This window comes from Furipterus horrens, unplaced genomic scaffold, assembly GCF_987537825.1.
Source record: "Furipterus horrens unplaced genomic scaffold, mFurHor1.1.pri manual_scaffold_1, whole genome shotgun sequence".
NCBI lineage: Eukaryota > Metazoa > Chordata > Mammalia > Chiroptera > Furipteridae > Furipterus > Furipterus horrens.
The window spans coordinates 210,828,357-210,851,349 of record NW_028327171.1 but is presented as its reverse complement, the minus strand read 5'-3'; the positions used below and the strand labels follow the sequence as shown (position 1 = coordinate 210,851,349).

Below are 22,993 nucleotides of genomic sequence, written 5' to 3'. Positions count from 1 at the left end.
TGTCCTCTCCAGTGAAGCTGAAGCTACAGAGCCTGGGCAGGGTGATATGGAGGGTCTGCTGTTGCCCATGCAGCAGACCCCCCCTCTCTTCGCAGCTGAAGGGTCCAAGGGAAAGACGGAGTCAATACAGCTTGGCTTCAGGTGCGCCGCAGGAGTTGCCGGTGTTGACTACAACGTCAAACCGCCTTAGGGACTCCGGCTCCGGATTTTCTGTCGGGGTTTACTCCCTTAGCCTTTCCCCTGAAGAGGTATGCCGCAAGGCAGCGGAGGTTTTTTGGAGTCAGAGTTTTCCTTCTCTGATGTGCCCTGACTGGAAGATCGAACCAGCGACACTTAGCTCGCAGGCCGACGCTCAATCCACTGAGCCAAACCAGCCAGGGCTATGAATAGATTGTAACAGTGACTTAAAAAACATAACATACTAATGACGTATATGATAGCACAATTACAGAATAGGTTGTACTAACAGACTCATAGAAACATCATGTATTAACAGTTTCCTTATGAGTCACTTGTCAATATCAGCAGTCACAGTTCCTGCCTGGCCAGGAACACCCTGGCCACAAGAACTGGACAAGCATCGGCAGTTCCCATGAGAAGCAGCAGGAGTGCTGCCTGCACAGCCTGCTCCCAACTGTCAGCGGTAAAACTGGAGATGCAGCCATGGAGCGCCACGACGACACCTGCAGGCGACAACAATGAGACCACCCAAGAGCAGAGCTGAGAAACTGCACGTCACCAGAATGTCCTTAGCGCCCCTCTTTTCACGGTTCCCCTGTAGAACCTAGCTGGGACACCTGAGATGCTAAGGTGGCTTTGGAGGCACGAGCCTGGCATCTTCTCAGGTTGTGGATTCCTGAACAAACCCCCTTCCTTCATGGCGGCAGGCAGCTGGACCTGTGGGTCATTTTCCTGGTTTTGACGTGATTTTCAAATTCTTTTAATTATGGAAAATGCCAAACATACACAAAAGTGGAGAACGGTACAATAGATTCCTAAGAACCATCGCCCAAGTCAGCAATTATTGACACATGGCCCATCTCTGGTCATCCCTAACATCACCCACACCCCTTCCACCACTGGACCACAGGGAACCAGATTGAGACGTCACGTCAGCTCATCAGCAAATATGTTCACTGTTCTATGAATGAATGAATTTCTCATCGTGTCTCTTTGGTTTAGACTATGTCTACGAGGTATCAAAGAAACACAAAGCAAACTTCTCAATGTCCAAACTGAGGTCATCTCTTGGTGAGAGGTAATAAAGAAATTATGACTCCCTCAACCTTTAAGAAAATGTCACAGTGTTGTAAATTCTGGGAGGGCCACCAGATTTACAAGGTTATCTGTCCCACTATGACCAGGGGGCATTTCCTCTCCCAGAGTGCATCATGGTCATTTACAGGCAGATTCCCACAAATCATAGGAGGGTGATGATAGAACATCCAAACCAACAGGACAGTAACCCGAGATACCCGGGGGCATTTTAATCAATTTCATTCCCACTAGCAACCCTTAGAAATCAAGCAGTGTTTACCTTGGGCGAGGGTTCTTCATTTCCACAAACAGCTAAACAAAGATTTTTTTTAATTCCATTTTAACCAATGGGAACATTATAATGCTTTTTAAATCTCTTCTTAATAAAAAGCATTTAATATATGAACTACTTGTATTAGAAAATTCTCAACGTGCCAGAAAACCACTCCACCATCTTAAAAAAAAAAAAGAGAGAGAAAGAAAGCAACATAGTGATTATAAACATTGGCACAGAAGCCAAGATGCCCAAATAAAAACAACAAGAAAATACTCTGGCTCTTTTATTTATTAGTCTTACCTCTTTCTGTCTCAATTTCTTCATGTGCAGAATGAGGATCAGAGCCGTACCTCTCTCCTAAGTCTTTGGAAGAAATAAGTGGATTTATAGGAAAGGTCCTATTTATAAATAGATCGCCACTGCTCTCAGTGCGTCCTGCTGTGTTACGTTGACGGTGAGTATCAGTATATTGCTTTAAATTGTTCCTTACTCTAAGTCCTGGAGTTGGTGTTTGCGCAGAACCTGCGGACTCCCGCCTCCAGTTTAAACGCTCTGGTCGCCTGTAACTGGTAGACACCATGCGCTGGGCGGGGCCTCGGGGCTCGGCCCTGCGTCCACCCCCACCTTCAGCGCGTGGCTTCACCGTCGGGATGGGCGACGGTCGTGGTCCCCCGGGGTGGTCATCCAGGGATGGGAGCTATTGGGCGAGCAGGAACCCCTTTGCACAGGTAAGAGCGGCTCCTCGGGCAGGTGAATGAACGGAAGAAATGCATCGTCCCTGCGCCGCGCCACCTCCCCTTCCCCAGTTAGGGGAGCGCAGGTGGGACGGCCCCTGCGCTGCAGCGGGCGGGGTGGGCCCGGCGAGAAGACGGTCGGGAGCCCCCTGCCGCTGCTGCCCTGGCTCTCGGCCAGCCGGCGCGCGCGGACTCGCCCGGTAGGTGTGCCTGGACTGGCCGCTGTCAGCGCTCTGGAAAAGCGGGTTAATTACTTCCAGGATTCTGGGGAAGGGCCAGCACCCCCCCCTCCGCCTCCGCCCCCCCCCCCCCACTGAAGGGAAGCCTTAGCACAGAACTCCAAATCCCCACGCAAAACCCGCGGATACATCCAGTGCGGAAAAGAGAGGGGACTTGGAAGTTTAGAGATCCGGGGCTCCCTTGAGAACTCCTTTCATTGAAACTAAAAGAAAGCACTGCCGTACAGGGAAGGCTACCGAAGTCATCAAATAGCATGTATGACACGCGACTGTACATACGCAAACGCTTTGCGCTTGTGCAGTGATTAGGTGTGGAACGGGTGAAAGGAACAAGGTTTTCCGAAAATACTCCTGCCGGTATCTGATCACGTTAGTGTCTCCTAAGGCAAAAGGGATGTTTTCGTTATGGTGCGTGTTTTAAATAGAGCAAAACACCACTTAATTCCAATATGTTTTTCTTCAAACCGTCTTAGGAGTAGCTGAAACAGACAAAAACACTAATTTCGTTCTATTATTGCTATTGACCATCAAGGTTGGGGAGTGGTAAATGCAATTCAAGCATAAATATTCAGAGGTAAGTTTATTTGGCTTGTGGTGCCTTATCGGTTTAGGGGAAATTATGTCCTGTGAATTATTGACCTTTCTGGAATTCCTGTCTGTGAACTATGAGGGCTCAGCTGTGTTCATTCTGGTTGAATTTACCATTTGTGCTCACATGACAGAGGTGGGAGGAAGCTGGATTGAGCCAAGAACCAGATGGAGTAGCCCTGAGACAGCCAGCCTTGTGAGGTGGGTGTAATTATTCACATTTTAAGAGCAGGTCAGACCATGCATAGGCTTGGAGAGGTTAGGTACCTGCCACAAACAGGACAGGAGTGCGACAGGAGGAGCAAAAACTTCAAACCCCTAAGTCATGCTCTTTCCCCTGAACCACACTGTCCTCAGAAATTCACGCCTGGACGCGGGGGGGGGGGGGGGGGGGCGCAAGCTTAAATCTGGGAAGGTCTGAAGTGAGATGTCAAAATATTAAAGCAGGTAATTTAATAACAACTAGCAAATCCTTCACACTGAGAGGAATAAATTGGAGGTTATTTGGATAGGCTGTAGGCAGGTTGAACAGTAACAAGCATTAAAAGATAATTTCTGGAAAAGGATAAAGTCCTGCCTTTCATACAGATATAAAAATGAACACGTATTCAAGGGTTTATTAACTCATTAGTAAGGAAACTGGTAAGGATACTCCAACCAGATCAAAGAAGAATCCAAAGAATGGGGACATTTATAGATCAGGAATACTGAGATGCAGGCAATACCGGTTTTTCCATGTGGGGGAGGGGAAGAGGGTGGCAGTTCCATTGTATAGAACTCGTTTGCACGGCTCTAGACAAGAATGATTTCACATTGTTATCAGTTACTGCGATTTACAAAGTTGTAAAACAGGTCAGACCATGCATAGGTTTTCCTTGAAGGATAAATATTCCCTACCTTCCACCTCACCACATGCATGTGACCAATTACCAACACCGTGTTTCAGTGTTTAGATGCCATGGGGTGACTTTCTAGCTAGGTTATCCACCAGTTGTATGGTTTTGCTGGACATGTTTCACCCGACACACCTGACACTTGACTGATGTAGCCGTAGGTGTACAGAGAATAAACAGTCTGGGAGGGGACGATTAATTCATCAGCAAATGTTTCATGCAAGTAAAAAAAATTATGGCATATATGATGAATGGAATCTGAAGTGTGTACATATTTTGAAGATCAGCTGTATCTACTCTTTCAATGACTTTGACCTGCTATTTTCAACCTATTCATTCTCATAGCACACAGAAACTTAAAATAATTACTAAAATTCTGCGGCACACCTAAAAATAGTTTATAGTTTTTGAGGATCTGACCCAAAAAAATAGGTGTCATTTTGATTCATTTACACCAGACGACTGTTGTGTTGGCTGTGGTCATTTTTTTATTGGACAATCTATGGGGAAAAGTTCAGCACCCCTAATCAGTCAGGTATTGCGTATTCTAAAAATTCATGCAGCGCACCGGTTGTTTTGACCAAAAACAACAATTCTGGCTGGCATGTTGAATGTCTGGACCTAATTTGCACTTCCTGAAGTTGGATGGAGTGCTTCATTTCTGCGAAGGTTTGGGGTTTTGTTTTGTTTTGTTTTATCAGGGAGGGGGATACATAAAGGGTGAGTGGGAGATAGGGCTACTTTGTGGTTTTCTGAAATTCTAAGGCGCTTCCCACCAAATTCTAGAGAAACTAATTAGATTATTTTAGTAAGAACTTCAGGGGGGAAAATGCTTTTGATATATTTACCTCCCTAATTGTTTGTGTTTCAGAAAAAAAAAAAAATCTGAATCTGGTTGTCTGTTTTGTTTAATGAGGTGCCAAAGAGGGTGACCGCGGAAGAGGGTGGGCTGCAGTGAAAAGAGCCATGAGAAGGAGGTGAACTTGGCTGTATGAAGTCACCCTCTTGACAGCTGGGTTCTAAGGAGGAGGAACCGAGACCAGCGAGGGGCCGCTGGAAGGAGCAGCCGTGGGGACTGAAGGCAGGAAACTGGACTTCGTTCTAGAAAGAAATCAACTCAAGCCACAGAAGGAACAGGTACCTCTAATTTGATCTATTATTTTGAAAAATGTTGTATGCAGCCAGATTTACAAAGTTTTTTGGCCTATCCTTGCTTTGATTTATGAGCACTGTTTCCGTTCTAAATTTGCTAGGACAGACCCAATTTCAAAGATGGTCTTTTGTTTTCAGATTCACTAGAAGCCTTGCCCCAATATGGAGTCTGGAAAAGCCTGACTCGTTGCAACAACAGAAAAAGTCTAGGGCAGGGGGGAGTCCTACAGAGTAGGAAAGGGAGGGGAGAGGATGTATTTTTTTTTTAATTGAGGTATAATTTACATACAATATAAACTATAGATTATAAGTTTGAGTGTTTATAATTACATACACCTGTGTAATTATGTCCCATAAAGATACAGGATATTTCAGCACTCCAGAAAGTTCCCTCGGGTCCCTTTCCAATCAGTTCCCACACACCCCCACCTCAGAGGTGACTGTTTTGATTTCTGTCAACAGTGGAATCATTCAGGATGTCCTTGCCCTTTCTGTGTCTGCATTCCTTTCATGCAGAAAAATGTTGGAGATTCCTTTGCTTTTTTTCATGTATCAGTTATTTGATCCTTATTTCAAATCATCTTTATTGAGCTATAGTGTATATGTAATAGAATGTACCTTACGTGTGCAGTAAATAAGTTTTGACAAAAGTATGTAAGTTGGGCCCTGGCTAGGCAGCTCAGTTGGTTGGAGCATCATCCCATGCACGCAGAAGTTGTGGGTTTGATCCCCAATCAGGACACGTACCTGGGTTTCGGGTTCAATTCCAGGTCAGGGCACGTGAGGGAGGCAACTGATTGATGTCTCTCACATCAATGTTTCTCTCTCTCTTTCTCCCTTCCTCTCTCTCTAAAATCAATAAGCATATACTTGGGCGAGGGTCATTTTTTAAAGTATGTAAGTTTGTAACCGCTGCCACAATGGAAATACAAAGAAAGCATTTTCATCATCCCAGAAAGTTCCCTTATGTTTTATTGCAGGCAATCTCTCCCTATTTCCCTCCCAGGCACCCACTGATCCAACCCCTATCATTGTAGATTAGTTCTGCTTGTTTTAGGATCATACACACATGCATGCACACACACACCCACACATACACACACATTCATTCATGGAATCATACAGTGTGTCTGGATTCTTAGGCACAACATAATGGTTTTTGTATTCACCCAAGTTTTTGCAATATTTCATTCCTTTTTACTTCTAATTAAATCAGTATTTATTGCTTAAATATACAGTATTGTTTATTCATTAACAATCTAATGGATATTTCAGTTGCTTCCCATTTTTTCAATTGTACAAATACATAAACTTTCTTGTGTAGAATGCCAAGTGGTTTTCCAAAGAGATGGTACCATTTTACATCCCCACAAGCAGTATATTATGAATTCAGTTGCCCTAATTCTTTGCCAACATTTCATACGCTAGTACTTTTGTATTTAGGTATTCTAGTGGTTGTGAAGTGATGTTCTCTGTGGCTTTTCTTTCTGGTTTCTTAATGGTATAGCTGGATGAGCAGATATGGGTTTTTGATGAAATCCCATTTACATTTTTTAAAATCTAACCTTTTGGGGCATTTCAATAAAATATTTTCTCATGTCTAGGTCACAAAGATCTGTGTTCTTCTAGATGGTAGTCTATGGTACTAAACTTCATTATGACAAATTAGTTTTTGGGTATGGAGTAAGGTAGTAGTCAGTAAAATGAATTACAAATGAGATAAAGTCACAGCTAAAATACGATAGCTCACTAGAAATTGGTGAACCCCCTCCCGTCCTGATTTTGCAGTCAATGACTAGTCATAAAGTAATGCCTGGACCACATTCCCCAGACCTTCCTGCAGCACCAGCATGTCTTGATGTAAGCAGACTACAGCTCTTTGCTTTGTGTGTTTTACTCAAAGTTATAGTCCCTTCCAGTAAAAAGTAGATTAAAAGATGTAATGAGGTTAACAAAAAATAAGTATTTCAATTTTTAGTAATCAGACTTTGGGTTTGCTCTGTCCAGTGGGGAGCTTGATTCTGGCAATGCTGAACACCTGAAAGGTGGACTTTGGCGGGGGAGTTGGGGTGGGGGGAGTATAACAAATACTGACCCCAACTCTATTTTTGAAAGGTATTGGGCCCTGGCAGGTGTGGCCCGGTGGATTGAGTGCCAGCTGGCGAACCCAAAGGTCGCCAGTTGATTCCCAGTCAGGGCGCATGCCTGTGTTGTGTGCCAGGTCTCCAGTTTGGGGAGCATGAGAGGCAACCAACTGATGTGTCTCCCCCACACCATGTCTCTCTCCCATTCTTTTTCCCTCCCTTCCCCTCTCTCTAAAAATAAATAAATAAAATATTTTTTTTAAATACCAAAAATAAAAAGACATTGGGCCTTGGGGAGAAAAAACATTTGCAAATGTCATCTCTCTTGCCTGGCTGCCCAAGTCCTTTGGAATTTAGAAGCTATGAGATTCATGATTAGTTTAAACGATCAATGTATTTTTCTGCTACTTGAGATAACCCTTTTGAATACAGTAAAGGTTCTGGGGGGAAATGTGACATTAGGCCAGCCCACTTCTCAGACATCAGTCACCTACCTTATCAGGCACCCTCTCAGAAATGACTGGAATGATTAGTAGGGAGGGGCGGACAGGAATTGGGTGGGGACCGGGGCTTCTGTTATTGTTATCGCCGGTAATTCTGGCAGTATTTGCATAAATAGTCATGGAAGAGGCTCTAATGAAATCATTTCTGTCCACTGACCTAGTCCCTTCTAATCCAGGCCCTCTGATAATGAGGAAGCTTTGGAAAGCCAGGTTTGGGGAAGGTCTTTGCTGTGAGCAGATAGGTCACTTCTAATGCAAAAGTGTTGGCGGTCTTTGGGGCTCATTCAAGATCACACAGGCTGGCTGGGAACCCCAACAGTGCACTCGGCCATTTCTCCCCATTGCCCACGTGAGGCACTGCACCTGTGCAGGTGCACAGATGGCTCAACTGAGTCAGAGGCGGGTGCTCTCTGGCCTGCGGGGCAGGTGGGGCCGGGAGACTGGTACGTGTGGGAGACACCCAGCCCCCAGAGCGAACTGAGAGCCTATCTCAGCACCGGCCTCCTCCAGCTGCTGTGGCCAGGTAGTGCCCTCCTACGTGCCCCATCCCACCAAGGGAGGCTCTCGGTCTCTGCCGGGAAAAGCAGCTTCTTCATTCAGCCTCGCTTGTGATTTCTGGCACCTCCACTGTAGATCCCCAGTCATGGTAGCCTGGTGGGCTGACTTCATTTAGAGAACGTCCTTTTTTTTATCTTTGAGCTTACTGTCCAGACAATGTCTTTGTACCTGTTTTTTTTTTTTAAGTGGTTATGGAGCTTGTGAATAATTTGTGAGGATTACTGCCACAGGAGCAACTGTTAAAAAATTATCTCATTTGGAAAGCAAGAAAGGGGAAAGGTAAATGTCCTGCTTTAAAAGAAAGAAAGTTGATCCAAATGCACCAAATCTTATTTTGACACTTGCCATCTGAAAACAGTACTCTAAAATGAACTAGCATCAGAATTCTGGGGCTCTAGCCAGGCAGTCTCAACACATCGCAAGAGGAAAAACTTACTGAACTTGGCGTTAGAAAAACTAAGTCCAAGATCAGGCTCTGAGGTTGGTTAAATGTGAAAAGTGACACAAACCTTCCTGCCTCTGACCTTCAGTTTCTCCGTCTATAAAACAAAGACAATGCGGCATCTTCTGTTACCACACAAAATTGTCAAAGAAACTTTAAAATTTTTTTCCAAATGTAAAAATCATGGAAATTCTATAAGCAATGTGATTATCACAGTCCTAGTCATGGTGACAGAAAAGAGGAGCATCTGCTTGGTGATAAGATCGAAAGAAAAGGTGGCGACTAATATTTCCAACGTTAGGAGACCATCAGCCACCGACTTCTCCGGCAGGGGAGAGAACAAGCTGGACAGCACCCAGGGTGTCCGGCTGGAATCCTAGAGCTCACATGGACATTGCCCTTGGGGGCAGATGTCAAAGAAATGAGGCACGGGAGATGAGGTGGTGGGAATGTGGAGCCATGGAGGTAGGAGGCATCTACCCATCAGAGTAGAGGGAAGAAGTGACTTGCTGACCACAGCCCTGACCTTGAACTCAACTTGAACCTTTCTTAGCTGAGTGGTCATGAGCTTCGTGGAGGCTCAGTTCCCATGCCTGAAAAATTGGAAACATTTTATATATAATTATATAATAAATATGTGGTATAATTTATATAACTATAATTATAAAATGTAAAACATAATTATATATTTACATATGTAATATAAACATATAATTAGGATTGATCGAAAGATTAGGGGCTTAGATAAAGCAGCTAGTGCACTGCTTGGTGTAAAGCAGGAGTGACGTAAATAATAGCTGGCAGGTTGTTATCAGTTTACCTGAGTAAGTTGCAGGCTTTATGTAAGGGAAAAAATCACTGCCTTCGAAGCGGGGGGTAGAAGGTCAGGCTGGGCTGAGGGATTTCACTTCTCTGTGTGCCGTGGCACCTGACGGAGCCCAACCATGGAATTTTGTTCAATGCTAAACTCTGGGGCCCCTATTGGGCAAGCAGTTTAGGTTGGACGGGACAGTCACCTGAGTGTTTTTTCACCTGTCCTGGTTTCTCCCGGGCCCTGAGGTCCAGAAAAGAATTTCAGGATTGCAGGTCTATGTGTATCTTTGAAAACGCCTCCTCCCTTGATGATTTCCATCCACTTCCTCCACCACCCTGTTAAGATCCAAGGCTGTGGCCTGGAGCCAAAGGGTCACTTTGGGCCAACCAGCCCAGTGGACAGATAAGGGACAGTGGTCCTTGGTCCTTCCATGTCAGAATCACTCAATGTACATAAACGGAGATCCCTAGGCGCTCTGTACCTACTGAATCCCAGCTGAGGGGGGAGCCCAGGCGATTCTGGTGCCCAAGTCAAGCTCACACAGAGTCTTTGTTGATTGGCGGGGTGGGAAAGTGTTATGCGATGAGGCAAGTGCAAGGCCACGGGACTCAGGGTCGGTAGGGAGGGGAGGAAGGACAGCCGCACATCAGGAGCTGAGAGCATCGGAAGCCTCCCACTGGGCAGCGACAGTGGCTGTGGCCCTGAGAGCTGAAGAGCAGCCTCCAGGAGATACATCCTCACTGAAGGGGTCTGGGAGCTCCAGGCCTTCTGGATTAAGGACTCCCGCTAAGGTTTTGTTAGCTGCCTTCTCTCGTTTCCTCTGGCAGAAAAAACAGCTTTGGAGAGCAGGTTTGTTTCCATGGGGAGAGGGCTGGAGAAAGGGCTGAGGGAAGGAGACCCAGCATCCTCGGTCCCAGGGAGGAGCACCCCCAGAGGTCTCTCAGTGGTTTGCTCCCTCCCTCATTTTCTGCTCCTTAGGCTACGGTCACTGTTGAGTCCTCCAACAAGAAGAGAGCAAAGGGAAGAGAAATGGCATGGGTTTGGGCAGCAAATCCATGCCCTACATGACACCACATCCTTCCCAGGTGCCAGGGCATGCCGTGCTCACACAAGCCCACAGGTGTAGTTAGCACTGTTATCCCGTTCGCTTGTAGGGTGGAGGACCACCCTGGCCTTGACCTGGTGCAGCCAGGAAGTGCACTTAGGAAAAAACCCAGACAGAGATTTACCGGTCCCTCGGGGGTGAGGCTTGACTTTCTTCCCCTTCCTTTCACGAGACCTACTATGTGTTGGGTTCTCTTCTAGACCCTAGGGACAGAGCAGTGATTCAAACAGACATAAAGGCCCGCCCTCCTGCTTACACTTGAGTGTGAATGTGTTCCTAAGAACACCTCCTTCCCTCACTATGCGGGAAGACTGCCATTAGGTGAGTACCAGCAGCCAAGGAAGGAGGGCCACCAGAATGAGGCCAAGAAGAGCAGTTGAAAGGACCCTGATGGGAGTCAGGAACAGCTGAATTCAAATCTTGACCATGTGGTTTGAAGCCATTTGTTGGATATCTTGGATCTCCTGTATACTCCCCTGGGAATTTGGGGAAATAATATATGTTTTACAGTTATGATGAGGATTTAATGAGATAATATGCAGGAAAGCATTGTACTCATAGCGGGTTTCTTTTTTTTAATTTTTTATTGGATTTTTTTCATTATTATTTATCCCCCCATACCTTCTTCCATAGTTTTCTCTTATAAATTTCTCAGAATACTTAACTACACCCAAAAGCACCAAAAATGGGTTAGTTTACAAAGTAAAGCTCAATCTAAAACATGAAGGAATAAGAGCAAATTTTCCTGTGTACATTGTAGTCCACATGAAAAAGCAAAATATTTTCCGCTCTAACTACCATAAAATGGGGGTTTCTGTTTTGTTTTTCTGTGCCGTGACAAATGAGTGCCTCCACTTAATTTTTTTGTCTGATATTTAAATTTCAAGCAATTTTATTTCTGGGTTAGGAAAAAAAGTATAAATTATTAACTAGCTACCTGCCCCATTGAGTGAGAAACTATAGACTAACAGAAGAAATGGTCCCAGTCATAAATACAAATGAAATAACAGTCTAAGAAATAATGACTTCCACTCCCAGAGTTAGCACTGGTATGGGAAGAGGGCGGGGGGGTGGAGATGGCAAGTCTGATCATTATCTAGTTTAATTTTTTAACTGAAGATCTATAAATTCTCAAACGATTGGAGACATCTAACAAAAACATCTTGGGTGTCTATTATGTGTCAAGCATAATACTAGGCAAGGAACAATCTAAAGGAGAGAGATACACCTGGCTGCTGTGGCTCAGTGGATTGAGCATCGGCCTGCGAGCCAAGTGTCGCTGGTTCAATTCCCAGTCAGGGCACATTACTAGGTTGCACGTCAGGTCCCCAGTTGGGGGCGCGAGTGAGAGGCAACCACATAGTGATGTTTCTCTCCCTTTCTTTCTCCTTTCCCCTCTCTCTAAAAAATAAAATAAAATAAACAAATAATTTTAAAAAAATAAAAAATAAAAAAATAAAGGAGAGAGATACATGTGTAAATAAATACATGCCATTCAGTGTGTTAAAGATTCCAGGGTCACCGTGCAAAATAGAGTGGGCAAATAATAGAATGCTTACCCGACTCACTCTATGTTCTTTGGGGTTTGCTCTGCTAAACGTGCCTTGCCTACCACAAGTATACCAATAACTCACCAGCCAATGTTTTATGTACTTTCAAACAGGCATTGGCCCATTATTTACCATTTAGTAGTAGCTACTCAGTACCACGTTTGTGATAAAAACACTGAAGCGAGACTCTACCCTAGCAGTAACGAATAGGAAGTTCATTCACAATGGAGGGTCTGACTGTTTCACCTATGGAATATTCGAGAGCAGTTATCGTCACACCTTTCCATTTCAGCTGCAGGTGGAGGTGTCCATAAAAACATTTAGAAATCATTGGTTTTTCATTACTTTCAAGATGCCAAAATGAGTAAATGTCAGTTAATGTTGGCTTTGTTTCCATTTCATTAGCCATGGCTTGTTTCCAAATTTCGCTGAGCCGTTCTTGGATTTATCCCACTACCGTCCTCTGCTTATTTGGGTTTTTCTCCATGATGAGACCTTCAGAACCCTTCCTTACCCCATATCTATCTGGACCAGATAAAAACCTGACGAGTGCAGAGGTAAGTTAATACCCATACATGTCTTTATGTCGTTTGACTTTACGGCACTTGAACAAGGACATAGGCCGGGCTTCATTCAACTAGAAATAAGTTTAACACACTGACTTCAATGACTCTCACCTTCATGGTAGTTGTTGAAACTACTCTTTCCTCCTCCTACTTGCAAAAATGGGAACCCAAAATATACTACAGGTATAATAGACATTTTAACCTTTATAGAGTTCTAACATTTTTCCTTCTGCCTGGAAACCTTTCAGGTCTCCATTGAGTCAATGATACCGGGTTCTTTGTTGATCCTGTTACGCTAACCCTAAAATAAAATCTCTGCCAGGCACTACATCTAGTCCTAGTAAACTTCCAGGCTGATGATGTCTAAGCAAGCTCTGATAAAGAATTGTTGCATTTCTTTACAACACTTACTCAGTTTTGAAAAACCATCTACCAGCATTATCTTTCCCAGAAGGCCCAATTCTCTTACTTAAAAGATCCACCTCTTTTTTTAAATTTTTATAACAATTGCAACAGAAGATGCTATGACCCAACTGGAGAATTACCCTGGGCTAGTTCTAAAATCTCCAGCCAGAACCATGAAAACACTGCAGGGGATGTGGCTTCACTGGGAAGATGAGTTGATGCTGGTTTCCTTGGTGATGGGGTGGCAAGGACAGAGAGGCAAACTTGTGCTCTGGGGTAAAATCACTTAGGGACAGCTCTGTTTCAAAGATTCCCAGATGGAAATATGTCATGCTTAATGAAAAAAAAAAAAAAAGACAGATACAAGTTCAGAATCAACCAGTGAACCTCCTGGGGTCTGCTTCTGCAACCACGGTGGACCAGCTAATGTGCCATCTTCCAAAGCACAGCTTGGTCCCACTAGCCTTTCAAGTCACTGGACATACCATCCTCATTGGCACTGAAACTCACTAAGGTTGTAGAAAGCAGAGGGAATAGACAAAGGCTGGTAAGACTGAGCGGCACCAGCACCCCTCAGCACCCCCAAATCAAGAGCTTCTTCAGTCCTTTCACTCTATGAACGAACCTTGAGATCTCATGCATTTCTGACTAAATCCATGACACAATCTACATAAAACAGAGGCCAGAATTGAGACAAATCGGTAGCATTGGAAGAGAGGGGGTTAGAGGGCCCAGCATATTTGACCAGGAAAGATATTCAATGCATTACTATTTCACACTCCATAACTCCACAACATTATTTACTCTTTGATCTTCACATATATATTTACCCAGACTTTGGAATGGCTGACATTTTTGGCATAGTGATAAGTCAAATAAAGATAAAGGTTGTTGGATTGTTTTAGCATTGGAACCTCTTTATCTAATGTTAATCCTTGAACAGAAAGAGAATGGTATTACTTTAAGAGACTAAAAAAATGAGAAGTGTCTGCTGAGCAAGTGTTAACTGATTTACGTGAATGTGTACATTATCTAAACATAACATAGTTCAGATTGTACATCTATTCTACTAGGATGGACATAAGTATAGAATTTTTTGTGTGTGGGGGGGGGGGGGCAAAGGGAGCTCTTTTCCAGTGGCTTTCTTGACCATCCCTTCTCTATAGTTCTTTTTCATACTATGAAGACTATTCTATCAGATTGGATGCCAGATGTGGTACTGCACAACGTGTACCTTAGTGTGAATGCAGCTGGGAAAGGTGCTCCTTGCCCTCCCTGGCGCGCCATGGTCCCGCCACCCATTTTCCGCCTTCACAGATAACCAATGAGGTCTTCCCCGTGTGGACCTACTCCTACCTGGTGCTGCTGCTCCCCGTCTTCATCCTCACCGACTTCCTCCGCTACAAGCCGGTCATCGTCCTCCAAGGGACCAGCTTCATCATCACCTGGCTGCTGCTCTTGTTTGGCCAAGGAGTGCAAGCCATGCAGGCTATGGAGTTCTTCTACGGGATGGTCACGGCCACCGAGGTGGCCTACTTCGCTTACATCTACAGCATGGTCAGCCCGGAGCACTACCAGAGAGTGAGCGGCTACTGCAGGGCCATCACGCTGGTGGCCTACACGGCGGCCTCGGTGCTGGCGCAGCTCCTGGTGTCCCTGGCCAACGTGTCATACTTTTACCTCAATGTCATATCTTTAGCCTCCGTCTCGGTGGCTTTCCTTGTCTCACTTTTTCTACCAATGCCCAGGAAGAGCATGTTTTTTCATGCAAAACACAGCAAAGACGTCCAGAAGCCATCAGGGACTAATGCAGTGACAGATGAGCCGCGGGAGGGCGAAGCGCCCCGCTGCAATGAGACGAAACCCACTTTGGAAATAGCTTCCATTTCAGGGAAGCGGGATAACGGGCAGCTGAGCGGCCCAAAGCCAGGCAATGTCGCCGTGAGAGTTTTTGTGCAGTGGCTCCGAGATTTGAAGGAGTGCTACTCCTCCAAGCGTCTTTTTTACTGGTCCCTGTGGTGGGCTCTCTCCACAGCAGGTTTTAACCAGGTGTTGAACTACATTCAAATCCTGTGGGACTATAAGGCGCCGTCCCAAAACTCTTCCGTCTATAATGGGGCGGTCGAAGCGATCGCAACCTTTGGAGGTAAGTATGCATTGATTCATCTTCCTCTGGGGGCCTGCCCCCATGAAGTTCATTTTTCCAGGGCCTAAACTTCCCCATGGTAGTAAATCAGCTCTGTTCAGAGAGCATATCAATCTTCTTTACCAATGGAAGGCGCTGGGAAAAGAAAAGAGGGACATGAACTTCTAGTTTATGTGTTACAGTTGCAAGGGGTAACTGCGGAGCTCAGGATTGAGCACCAAACAATTAACTTGTAGCCAAATTCATAAGATTTCATTTCATCATCTGGAAAAGTGCTAGTAATGAATGCCCTTCGTTCTTCTAGAATGGTTTTGAATGCCAGAAGGCCAGTACACATCTTGGATATAAAATAGGTGTTTTTCTTATTTTAGAAAATGAGCTGAACTATGAAGGCTTCTAAATTATCACTGGAAGAGCTTTGCTTAATGAAGAATTTGATTTAACTAGCACCCCCCCCCCTTTAGAAATTCTAGTCTGTACACCAAAAATGTCCAAAAGTCACTTCCTTAGGAGATTTAAATAAGGAGTGGAAGATGCGAGAGAGTTGGGATTCTAATATCAGTGGGAAATGTACCTTTGAAGTTTTCTCTATAATAAATATTTATATCCTGGTAAATGGAAACTTAAATGTCAAATGAGACTTTGAAGGTATTTTCTAGGAAGTAGGAAATTTCCACACCCTCATTTACAAAAACCTTCAGAAAAACTCCTGTGGTGTCTGTTTATTATCGTCTCCCCTTTGGGAGGCTTCAGCTTCACTCCTGGAAACCAGCACGGAGCTGGAATGTGCACTGGAATTGTTCCACCCACGTCCAAAGTCTAAGGGGAAGAATAGTTCTCTATGTCCTTTGCAGCCATCACTCTTTCTTAGATCAAATGTGAAAAAGGTAATTAATCAAATGTCAGTAATTTGAAACATTAAATACCTAATTACAGTCAATTATTCAGCCTCTCAAATGCTACAGATCAGTATAGATTTGTTCACCCAAAACCTCAAGTAAATTAGGCCAGATTTGAAGATTTGAATTATGTGATAATATAATTATTATATAAATAAGGTGTAACATAAATAACATGTAAATATAATAAAACATAAATATATATTTTATTAGTATTTATATATATTTTATATTGTACAAATACTAATAAACACTAAGACTGCCCAGTGCAACACATCTTTTACTCATCATTGAAAAAATACTTGCTATTAACAAAAAGAATAAAGGTTAATAGATGGGCCAGGTGTACCCCCAGAGCAATTGTTTCACCCTCTTCTATCCCTGCTCATCATGTGTTATTGAATGACTGGGTTTCTGTCTCATTTCTACCCACCCTGCCATGGTCAGGAATCTTTCTGGCCCCTCTGGCTAGAACAGTGCATGGCATGGAGGTCATGCTAATAAAAAGTGTAACAACTAAATAACTCAAAGAACAGGAAGTAAGAGAGAAGCCAAAGGGAAACATGGTTGAGAAAAGGATAAATCCTCACTAGGTGGATCACACTCTTTTCACAAATTATGAAAGCAATATACGCATAGTCATCTGTTAGAATTACCCGAGACCAGAGTTTTCAGAAGCACGCAGATCCTTCCCACATGCAAAGTCACCATGTTTGACCTTCCATAATGTTTCTTCATCAGGGGCCGTGGCTGCCTTTGCAGTGGGTTATGTGAAAGTCAACTGGGACCTTCTGGGGGAGTTGACCCTGGCGGTCTTCTCCGTGGTCAATGCCGGCTCCCTGTTCCTCATGCACTACACGACCAACATCTGGGCATGTTATGCTTGCTATCTGACATTCAAGTCCAGCTACATGCTTCTTATAACCATAGCAGTGTAAGTATTGCCAACCATTTCTGTCCGCTCCTTAAACGAAACCCTGTTCTCTCTTCTACAGCCTTAACTCCTTCAGAGAACTGCAGAGGGATTTTAATTAACTGCAATGTTAAATGTTGACTACTTCATATTAAATTAGACACAATTAAGTCATCTTTTTAATTAACTCTTTGCCATCTAAAAATTACTAAGAGTAGTCATCAAGGAAAGAAATTCCTAACTGGATAGGTCTTGGCGGGTAGTCATACCCCCAGGCACAGAACTTTTTAGTAAAAGTCGCTCTTTGCCTTAAGCAAGCCCTGTCCATTGTTTCTGTGCATCTAGGTGAACACACCTTTGAAATCAGGGTAACCGCCCTCAGGAAAGCATGTAATCTTGTTAATTGTCCTACAGTCCAATCCTGGCCTTGCTTTCTCTCCCACGTCTTTAGTTTCCGCCTCAATTTCAAGTGCATGAAAGAAGCTTCAAAAAAACACATGACTCTCTGGAGAATTTGGGATCTTGCTCCCAGGCATATGTCATTGGTTTGGCTCAAGTAAACTCCTATAGAAATTCTCAAGGAAAGAAAGAAAGAAAGGAAAGGAAGAGAGAGAAAGGCCTGTAAGTTTATAACCAAGGACAATGGTATATTGTCAGGTTGTGATTTTTTTATTTCAAGCAATTTCCCATATCAAGGTGTGATGGAATCTGACCGTGAATGATTCGGTTTTGGTTTCAGCCACAATTTCACTTCGTTGCTTGAGTAATTCCAAGCATATTTTTGAAGTAAAATATTCTTAGCAAGTTATAAAAAGTTGGATACTGAAAAATGTAGATGGGAAGATTATAAGGAACTAAGTTCTAAGGATCATTTAAAAAAAAAAAAACAATTAAAAACATTTGGTTCCACATCTAAGTACAGAGAAAGCTAACTATATAGAAAATGTGCTTCAGTGGTAACCAAAAAAATAAACATTTGAATTTAAAATCACATATAAAGGTAGAGACAAAAGCTATGTCGTTTTGTTTTTTTAATTTGTGAAAAATGTTTGATAAGCAATTGACAAAAGACAGAAATATAAGCACCCTGGGAAATGATCATGAAATGGAAGAGAGGAAATTTGTTAGCAAGTTTATTTTTTTCACTAAAATGTGTCAGTTTAATGAATTAAACTCACATGTCTTGAGTTTCTTTTCTTCATGTGAACGTTTTGTTGAGGTAGGATTATAGTATTTCTTTTCATTGTAAGAATATTCAGAACACAAAGGTTTTACCTGCTTTCCAAGGGGGAACTCTAAAATAACATACATTTGCCAGTCTTTCAGAAGCGTTTTAAAATTTCAAAACCTATATACTTATTAAAAAATAATTACAGACTCAACTATACAACCAGTCATGGTCTGGATCTTCCAAAGAATAATTCACACCAAACTTTGAAACTCTCAGTACAGACAATTGTCAATAAAATGAGTAACTCCCTCAAAAATTCTTCAGATTTGCTGTTGCTTACATTTTTATAAAAACTCACTGTAAAACAGTATCTAAGATCATCCCTCGTCGGCAGCCGTCCGTCTCGAGAGACGATGGTGTAGCTTCTTAAGAGTCTATCTGCATCGCCGAGAATGGCTGTGCAGTCCGACTCGGGAGTGACACGGTCATACTGTATTCAATATCCTCAAGTTATGAGAACTTAGACCATTTAAGTTTAATTTCTGGGAGTATTAACTTGGATAGGACAAATATGGCATATTTCCTGTAACTAATTTAATGAAGCCTTTATCTATTTTAAAACTCCCTTTCTTTGCTCCGTTTGTCTATACTAGAGAAGATTTAGTTAAGAATTACTAGGCAGAGAAAGCCAGGCAGAGAAAGAAAAATACCACATGATTTCACTTCCATGTGGAACCTAATGAACAAAATAAATGAAGAAGAACAGACTCATCGGCACAGAGGACAGATTGACAGTTGTCATAGGGGAGGGGCTTGGGGGCTGGGTGAAGGGATTGAGTAGTACAGATCGGTGGTTGCAGAATAGCCACAGAGACTTGGGTTGCAGCAGCAGAAATGTAGCCAATAATGTCAAGATAGCTGGGTCTGGGGCCAGGTAGATACTTGGTACAGCGGGGGAACCACTCTGTAGAGTGCATGGTCTTCCCGCCACTTGACTGCACATCTGAAACTGGGCCGAGGGGTATTGAATGCAAACTGTGGTTGAAAAGTAAAATAAATAAAATAATAAATATGCTTTAAATCCAAAATAAAGACCATTTTGTCTTTTTTTAAAATCACAGTTGACATGCAATAGTGTATCAGTTTCCAGTGTACAACATACTGATTAGACATTCATATAACTTACAAAGTGACCCCCCCAAAGTCTAGTACCCACCTGACACCATATATGGTTATTACAGTGTTATTGACTAAATTCCCTGTGCTGTACTTGACATTCCTGTGACTTTTTATAACCGGCAATCTTAACCCCTGGCCCGTCTTCACCCATCTCCTCACCCCCCATCCCACCTGGCAGACTGCTTTCTCCTATGTTTTTGTCTTGTAAAGCTAAGAATCCCATGTATGTTTGTGTTAAAAATGTATTCGCTGTTCAATGACAGATTTCAGATTGCAGTTAATCTGAGTGTGGAACGATACGCCCTGGTGTTTGGAATCAACACCTTCATTGCCCTGGTGATTCAGACCGTTATAACTGTGATCGTAGTAGATCAGAGAGGGCTGAACCTGCCAGTCAGCATCCAGGTAAGTGGCAAAACTTCTCTTCACAGTCGGTGAGAACAGAGAATAGCTAGGACACCGCAAAGGATTTGATAACCTTACCACAGCCAGTGTTCAAATTTCTTGAATTCCTTGGCTAGGCAAGTTCTAAAATAAGAAATTCCTTAGTTAGTGTAACACACCAAGTAGTTTTGAGTAATAATCACAATAGGTCAGCATTTATCTTTGGCTCCTAAAACATCATCAGGCAACACGTCATTGTGTCCTCATACACAGTATTCCCTCACTTATTGTGGGTATTACGTTCTACACCTCCCGCGAAGTAGGAACCTTACATTTATTCTACACTCTAAAACCTATGTAACTTTAACAACATACGTATACAGTACCACTAAATCCCGCGATATAGCGAAAAATCCACGCTAAATAATTAATATAATATTTTTTTAAATCCTGTGACACACTGAGGCCGCGATAAGTGAACCGCGATATAGAGGGGGACTACTGCATCTCCCCTTCTTCCCACCATCTAGTTCCAAGGTTTTACTGAAATTTGACTAGGAGGCTCACCTGGCTGCAGACCTCTGTTCCCTGTTCCCTGCTCCTCTGAGGGACTTAAAATTAGCTCAATCTCATATTTTACATATGGATCTGAAAAAAGGGGGTAGAAGGTAAATAAGAAGCAGCCTCAATGTCTAAAATTTATTACGGGGGACATTACATATAGCACTGTACTATCCTCCAAACACAGAAGCTTAGATAAGTGGGGTTTAATATTTTTCCACTATTGGCAATGTTAGCTAGAATTTGAACCCCAAAACCTTGGCTCCAGAACCCACACTCTTAGTTACTGTATTGCTTACACTTTCATACCTGTTTCTTCTAAGATGGGAGAAGAAAGTGTTGTGCAAACCAAAATATCCCATATTAAGACCCTGGGTCTCAGTTACTCCGTAGTCCAAGCAAATCAATGGCATCACTATGAATAATCAGTGACAGAGATGGTTAGATATTATATGTGTCTAATTCTACTTGTTTTTCTACAGTTTTTAGTTTATGGGAGTTATTTTGCCGTCATCGCTGGAATTTTCCTTATTAGAAGCATATACATTATCTACTCAGCAAAATGCAGACAGGAAGTGCAGAGCTCTGCTCTAAGTAAGAATGCACAGGAGACACACCCAGAGGAACCAAGGAATGTCATCTAATCCTATGTTAATGACTACAGCCTCTTAGCAAGAACTGTGCTGGTCACACTATCACTGAGTGCCATAAATGGACACTCTTCACAAGTCTGGATTCCGATGAACCTTTTCAAAAGCACAACAAAATCTCAGCTTTAGACCAGATCTCTTTATGCTCAGCTGAACTGGATGCTGTCAACAGGGTCCATTAATATCACTTAAACAACCCACGTTGGGACCCCAGTGAATAGCAGTGACTGAAAAATTCTGGTCTTGAGCACTTGAACTGACATGCCAATGGCATGGGAACAAACCAGCCAGCCTGGAGTTGATGGCCCCATTTGTGAGCAGAAGTTCTAACAGGGCTGACCTGTTTCCTGGCTTAGATACTTGTTTTATCTTACCAAAACAGGCAGCACGTGGGACATTTTTTATCACAGGAGTCATTTTCCTTTTTCTCCCATTAAGTGTATTTCTGTATAACACCGTTCTCCAAGAGAATTCAAAGTTTGGTCCCATTTCTAAGGACTCCTCTCCAATCTTGATAACATAGCATTATGAATAAGCTTTTATCTGATAATATCACCATTTGATTTTTTTCCATGATAATTTTTTACTTTGTGCTTTGCTGAACTTTGTTGTTGAAATTCTACCTCCAGAATAGCTCCAGACACTCCTGTGTGTCCATCCACAGAATGACGTTCATGTCAATTCCTAGTGGCCCAATGAGAGGCAATGGGATTTCTTCCTATTATGACCCCAGATAGGTGTTGTGCTGCTATGTCAGGGTAATGTCTGCCTAAAACAGAAAATTGGAGTAGAAATTCCATGGGTTTCTACAAATATTCATAAGTAAGAAAAACACTAATTGGGGGGCACCTAATTATGAATATTAAAGAGTCTTTCTAGTTTTCTGATGAATTATGTTTAAAATTGTCTGAGCTTGTCTGCCCTTTGAAACTTCAATAAAGGATGCATTGAGCAGTATGCCACTGGGAATAAAGAACGCTGATTCAAGATTTGTGTTTCAAATATACTTTTCTCCAAATCCCAAAATTCAATCTCTGGACTAAAAACTCAGCCCCAAAGCCAATATGTACTTAGTGGAGAAAACTAATGGCAGTCCTACTTATGTCAAAGGAAGGGATGACCATTATTATCCTTCTCGCTTAACTTACTGTACTAGAGATATTAGCCAACACAATTAGACAAGTAAAAGAACTGAAAAGGAGGAGGAAAACTACTACTATTCCAGAGGCTACAAGTATACACCCAAGAGACTCAAATAAAAACTGAGATAGTAGTATAGAGAGCAAGTATACAGAAAAAAACAGCTTTCATGATACAACAGTCATTTAGTAAAAGACCCTATTTATGGCAGGACTAATAATTAAATTTAACCTATTTAATGATTTAATAAATGTGCAAGAAGTACATAAAAATGCTTGAAAATACTAATGGATATTATGAAATAACAGCTAGGCATATGGAAAAACCTACCTTGTTCTTGGTTAGAAAGAAATATATATGAAGCCATCAGGTTTCCTAAATAAATTTAGAAGTTAAATCTAATCCCAGTGAAAAAATACAACACGTTTCTCTTTTCTAGCACTAATAAGGATTGTCTTAAATTTTATTTGGAAAAATTAACAAGAACCAAGAAAATGCTTTTTTAAGTTGAAAAATGAGATAAATTATTTGCAGAGAATGAAATCCTACTGTCAACTCTTAGTTAAAATACCAAAGCCAGGAGCATGAAGAGACAGCCCAATAAAACAGAGGAGAAAATTCTGAAGCAGTCCCTAATTCATTTGGGATTTTCGACTCTAATAAAGATAGAATTTCATACAAGAGGAAGAAAAAATGGAATATTTAATAAGATTAGAACAATCTTTGTTTCAAAGGAAAAACTAAATAGGACCCAAGAGTGCTAGAATAACTCTTACCAATATG

At 42.5% G+C, this 22,993-nt stretch overlaps 1 protein-coding gene and 1 long non-coding RNA gene across 4 annotated transcripts; one reads left to right on the top strand and one right to left on the bottom strand.

Moving 5' to 3' along the window:
- Positions 1 to 391: 391 nt before the first annotated feature.
- Positions 392 to 2,170, bottom strand: LOC150022744 (uncharacterized). Its single transcript, XR_016512461.1, has 3 exons — positions 1,835 to 2,170; positions 1,538 to 1,711; positions 392 to 683 (listed from the first exon to the last, which is right to left on the bottom strand). It is a non-coding gene; the product is annotated as an uncharacterized LOC150022744 (long non-coding RNA).
- Positions 2,171 to 2,185: 15 nt separating this feature from the next.
- SLC19A3 (solute carrier family 19 member 3) lies at positions 2,186 to 22,027 on the top strand. 3 transcript variants are annotated; one of them, XM_090284886.1, is made up of 9 exons: positions 2,186 to 2,262; positions 2,981 to 3,081; positions 3,178 to 3,296; positions 4,905 to 5,125; positions 12,602 to 12,753; positions 14,485 to 15,313; positions 16,954 to 17,146; positions 19,739 to 19,880; positions 20,903 to 22,027. In XM_090284886.1, exons 5-9 carry the CDS (start codon positions 12,604 to 12,606, stop codon positions 21,062 to 21,064), a joined length of 1,476 nt encoding a protein of 491 aa, XP_090141012.1. In that variant the 5' UTR covers positions 2,186 to 2,262; positions 2,981 to 3,081; positions 3,178 to 3,296; positions 4,905 to 5,125; positions 12,602 to 12,603; the 3' UTR covers positions 21,065 to 22,027. The 3 variants fall into 3 exon arrangements, with proteins under 3 accessions (XP_090141012.1, XP_090141016.1, XP_090141018.1); XM_090284890.1 differs by having other exon boundaries at positions 2,981 to 3,296; XM_090284892.1 differs by lacking the exons at positions 2,981 to 3,081; positions 3,178 to 3,296.
- The last annotated feature ends 966 nt before the right edge of the window (positions 22,028 to 22,993 follow it).

Excerpts from the sequence above, each read along its gene's own strand:
- SLC19A3 (XM_090284892.1), top strand. The coding sequence starts at position 12,604 with ATGGCTTGTTTCCAAATTTCGCTGAGCCGTTCTTGGATTTATCCCACT. Across the intron at positions 17,147-19,738 it reads CTTCTTATAACCATAGCAGT|ATTTCAGATTGCAGTTAATC; the intron begins GTAAGTATTGCC and ends GTTCAATGACAG. Across the intron at positions 19,881-20,902 it reads ACCTGCCAGTCAGCATCCAG|TTTTTAGTTTATGGGAGTTA; the intron begins GTAAGTGGCAAA and ends GTTTTTCTACAG.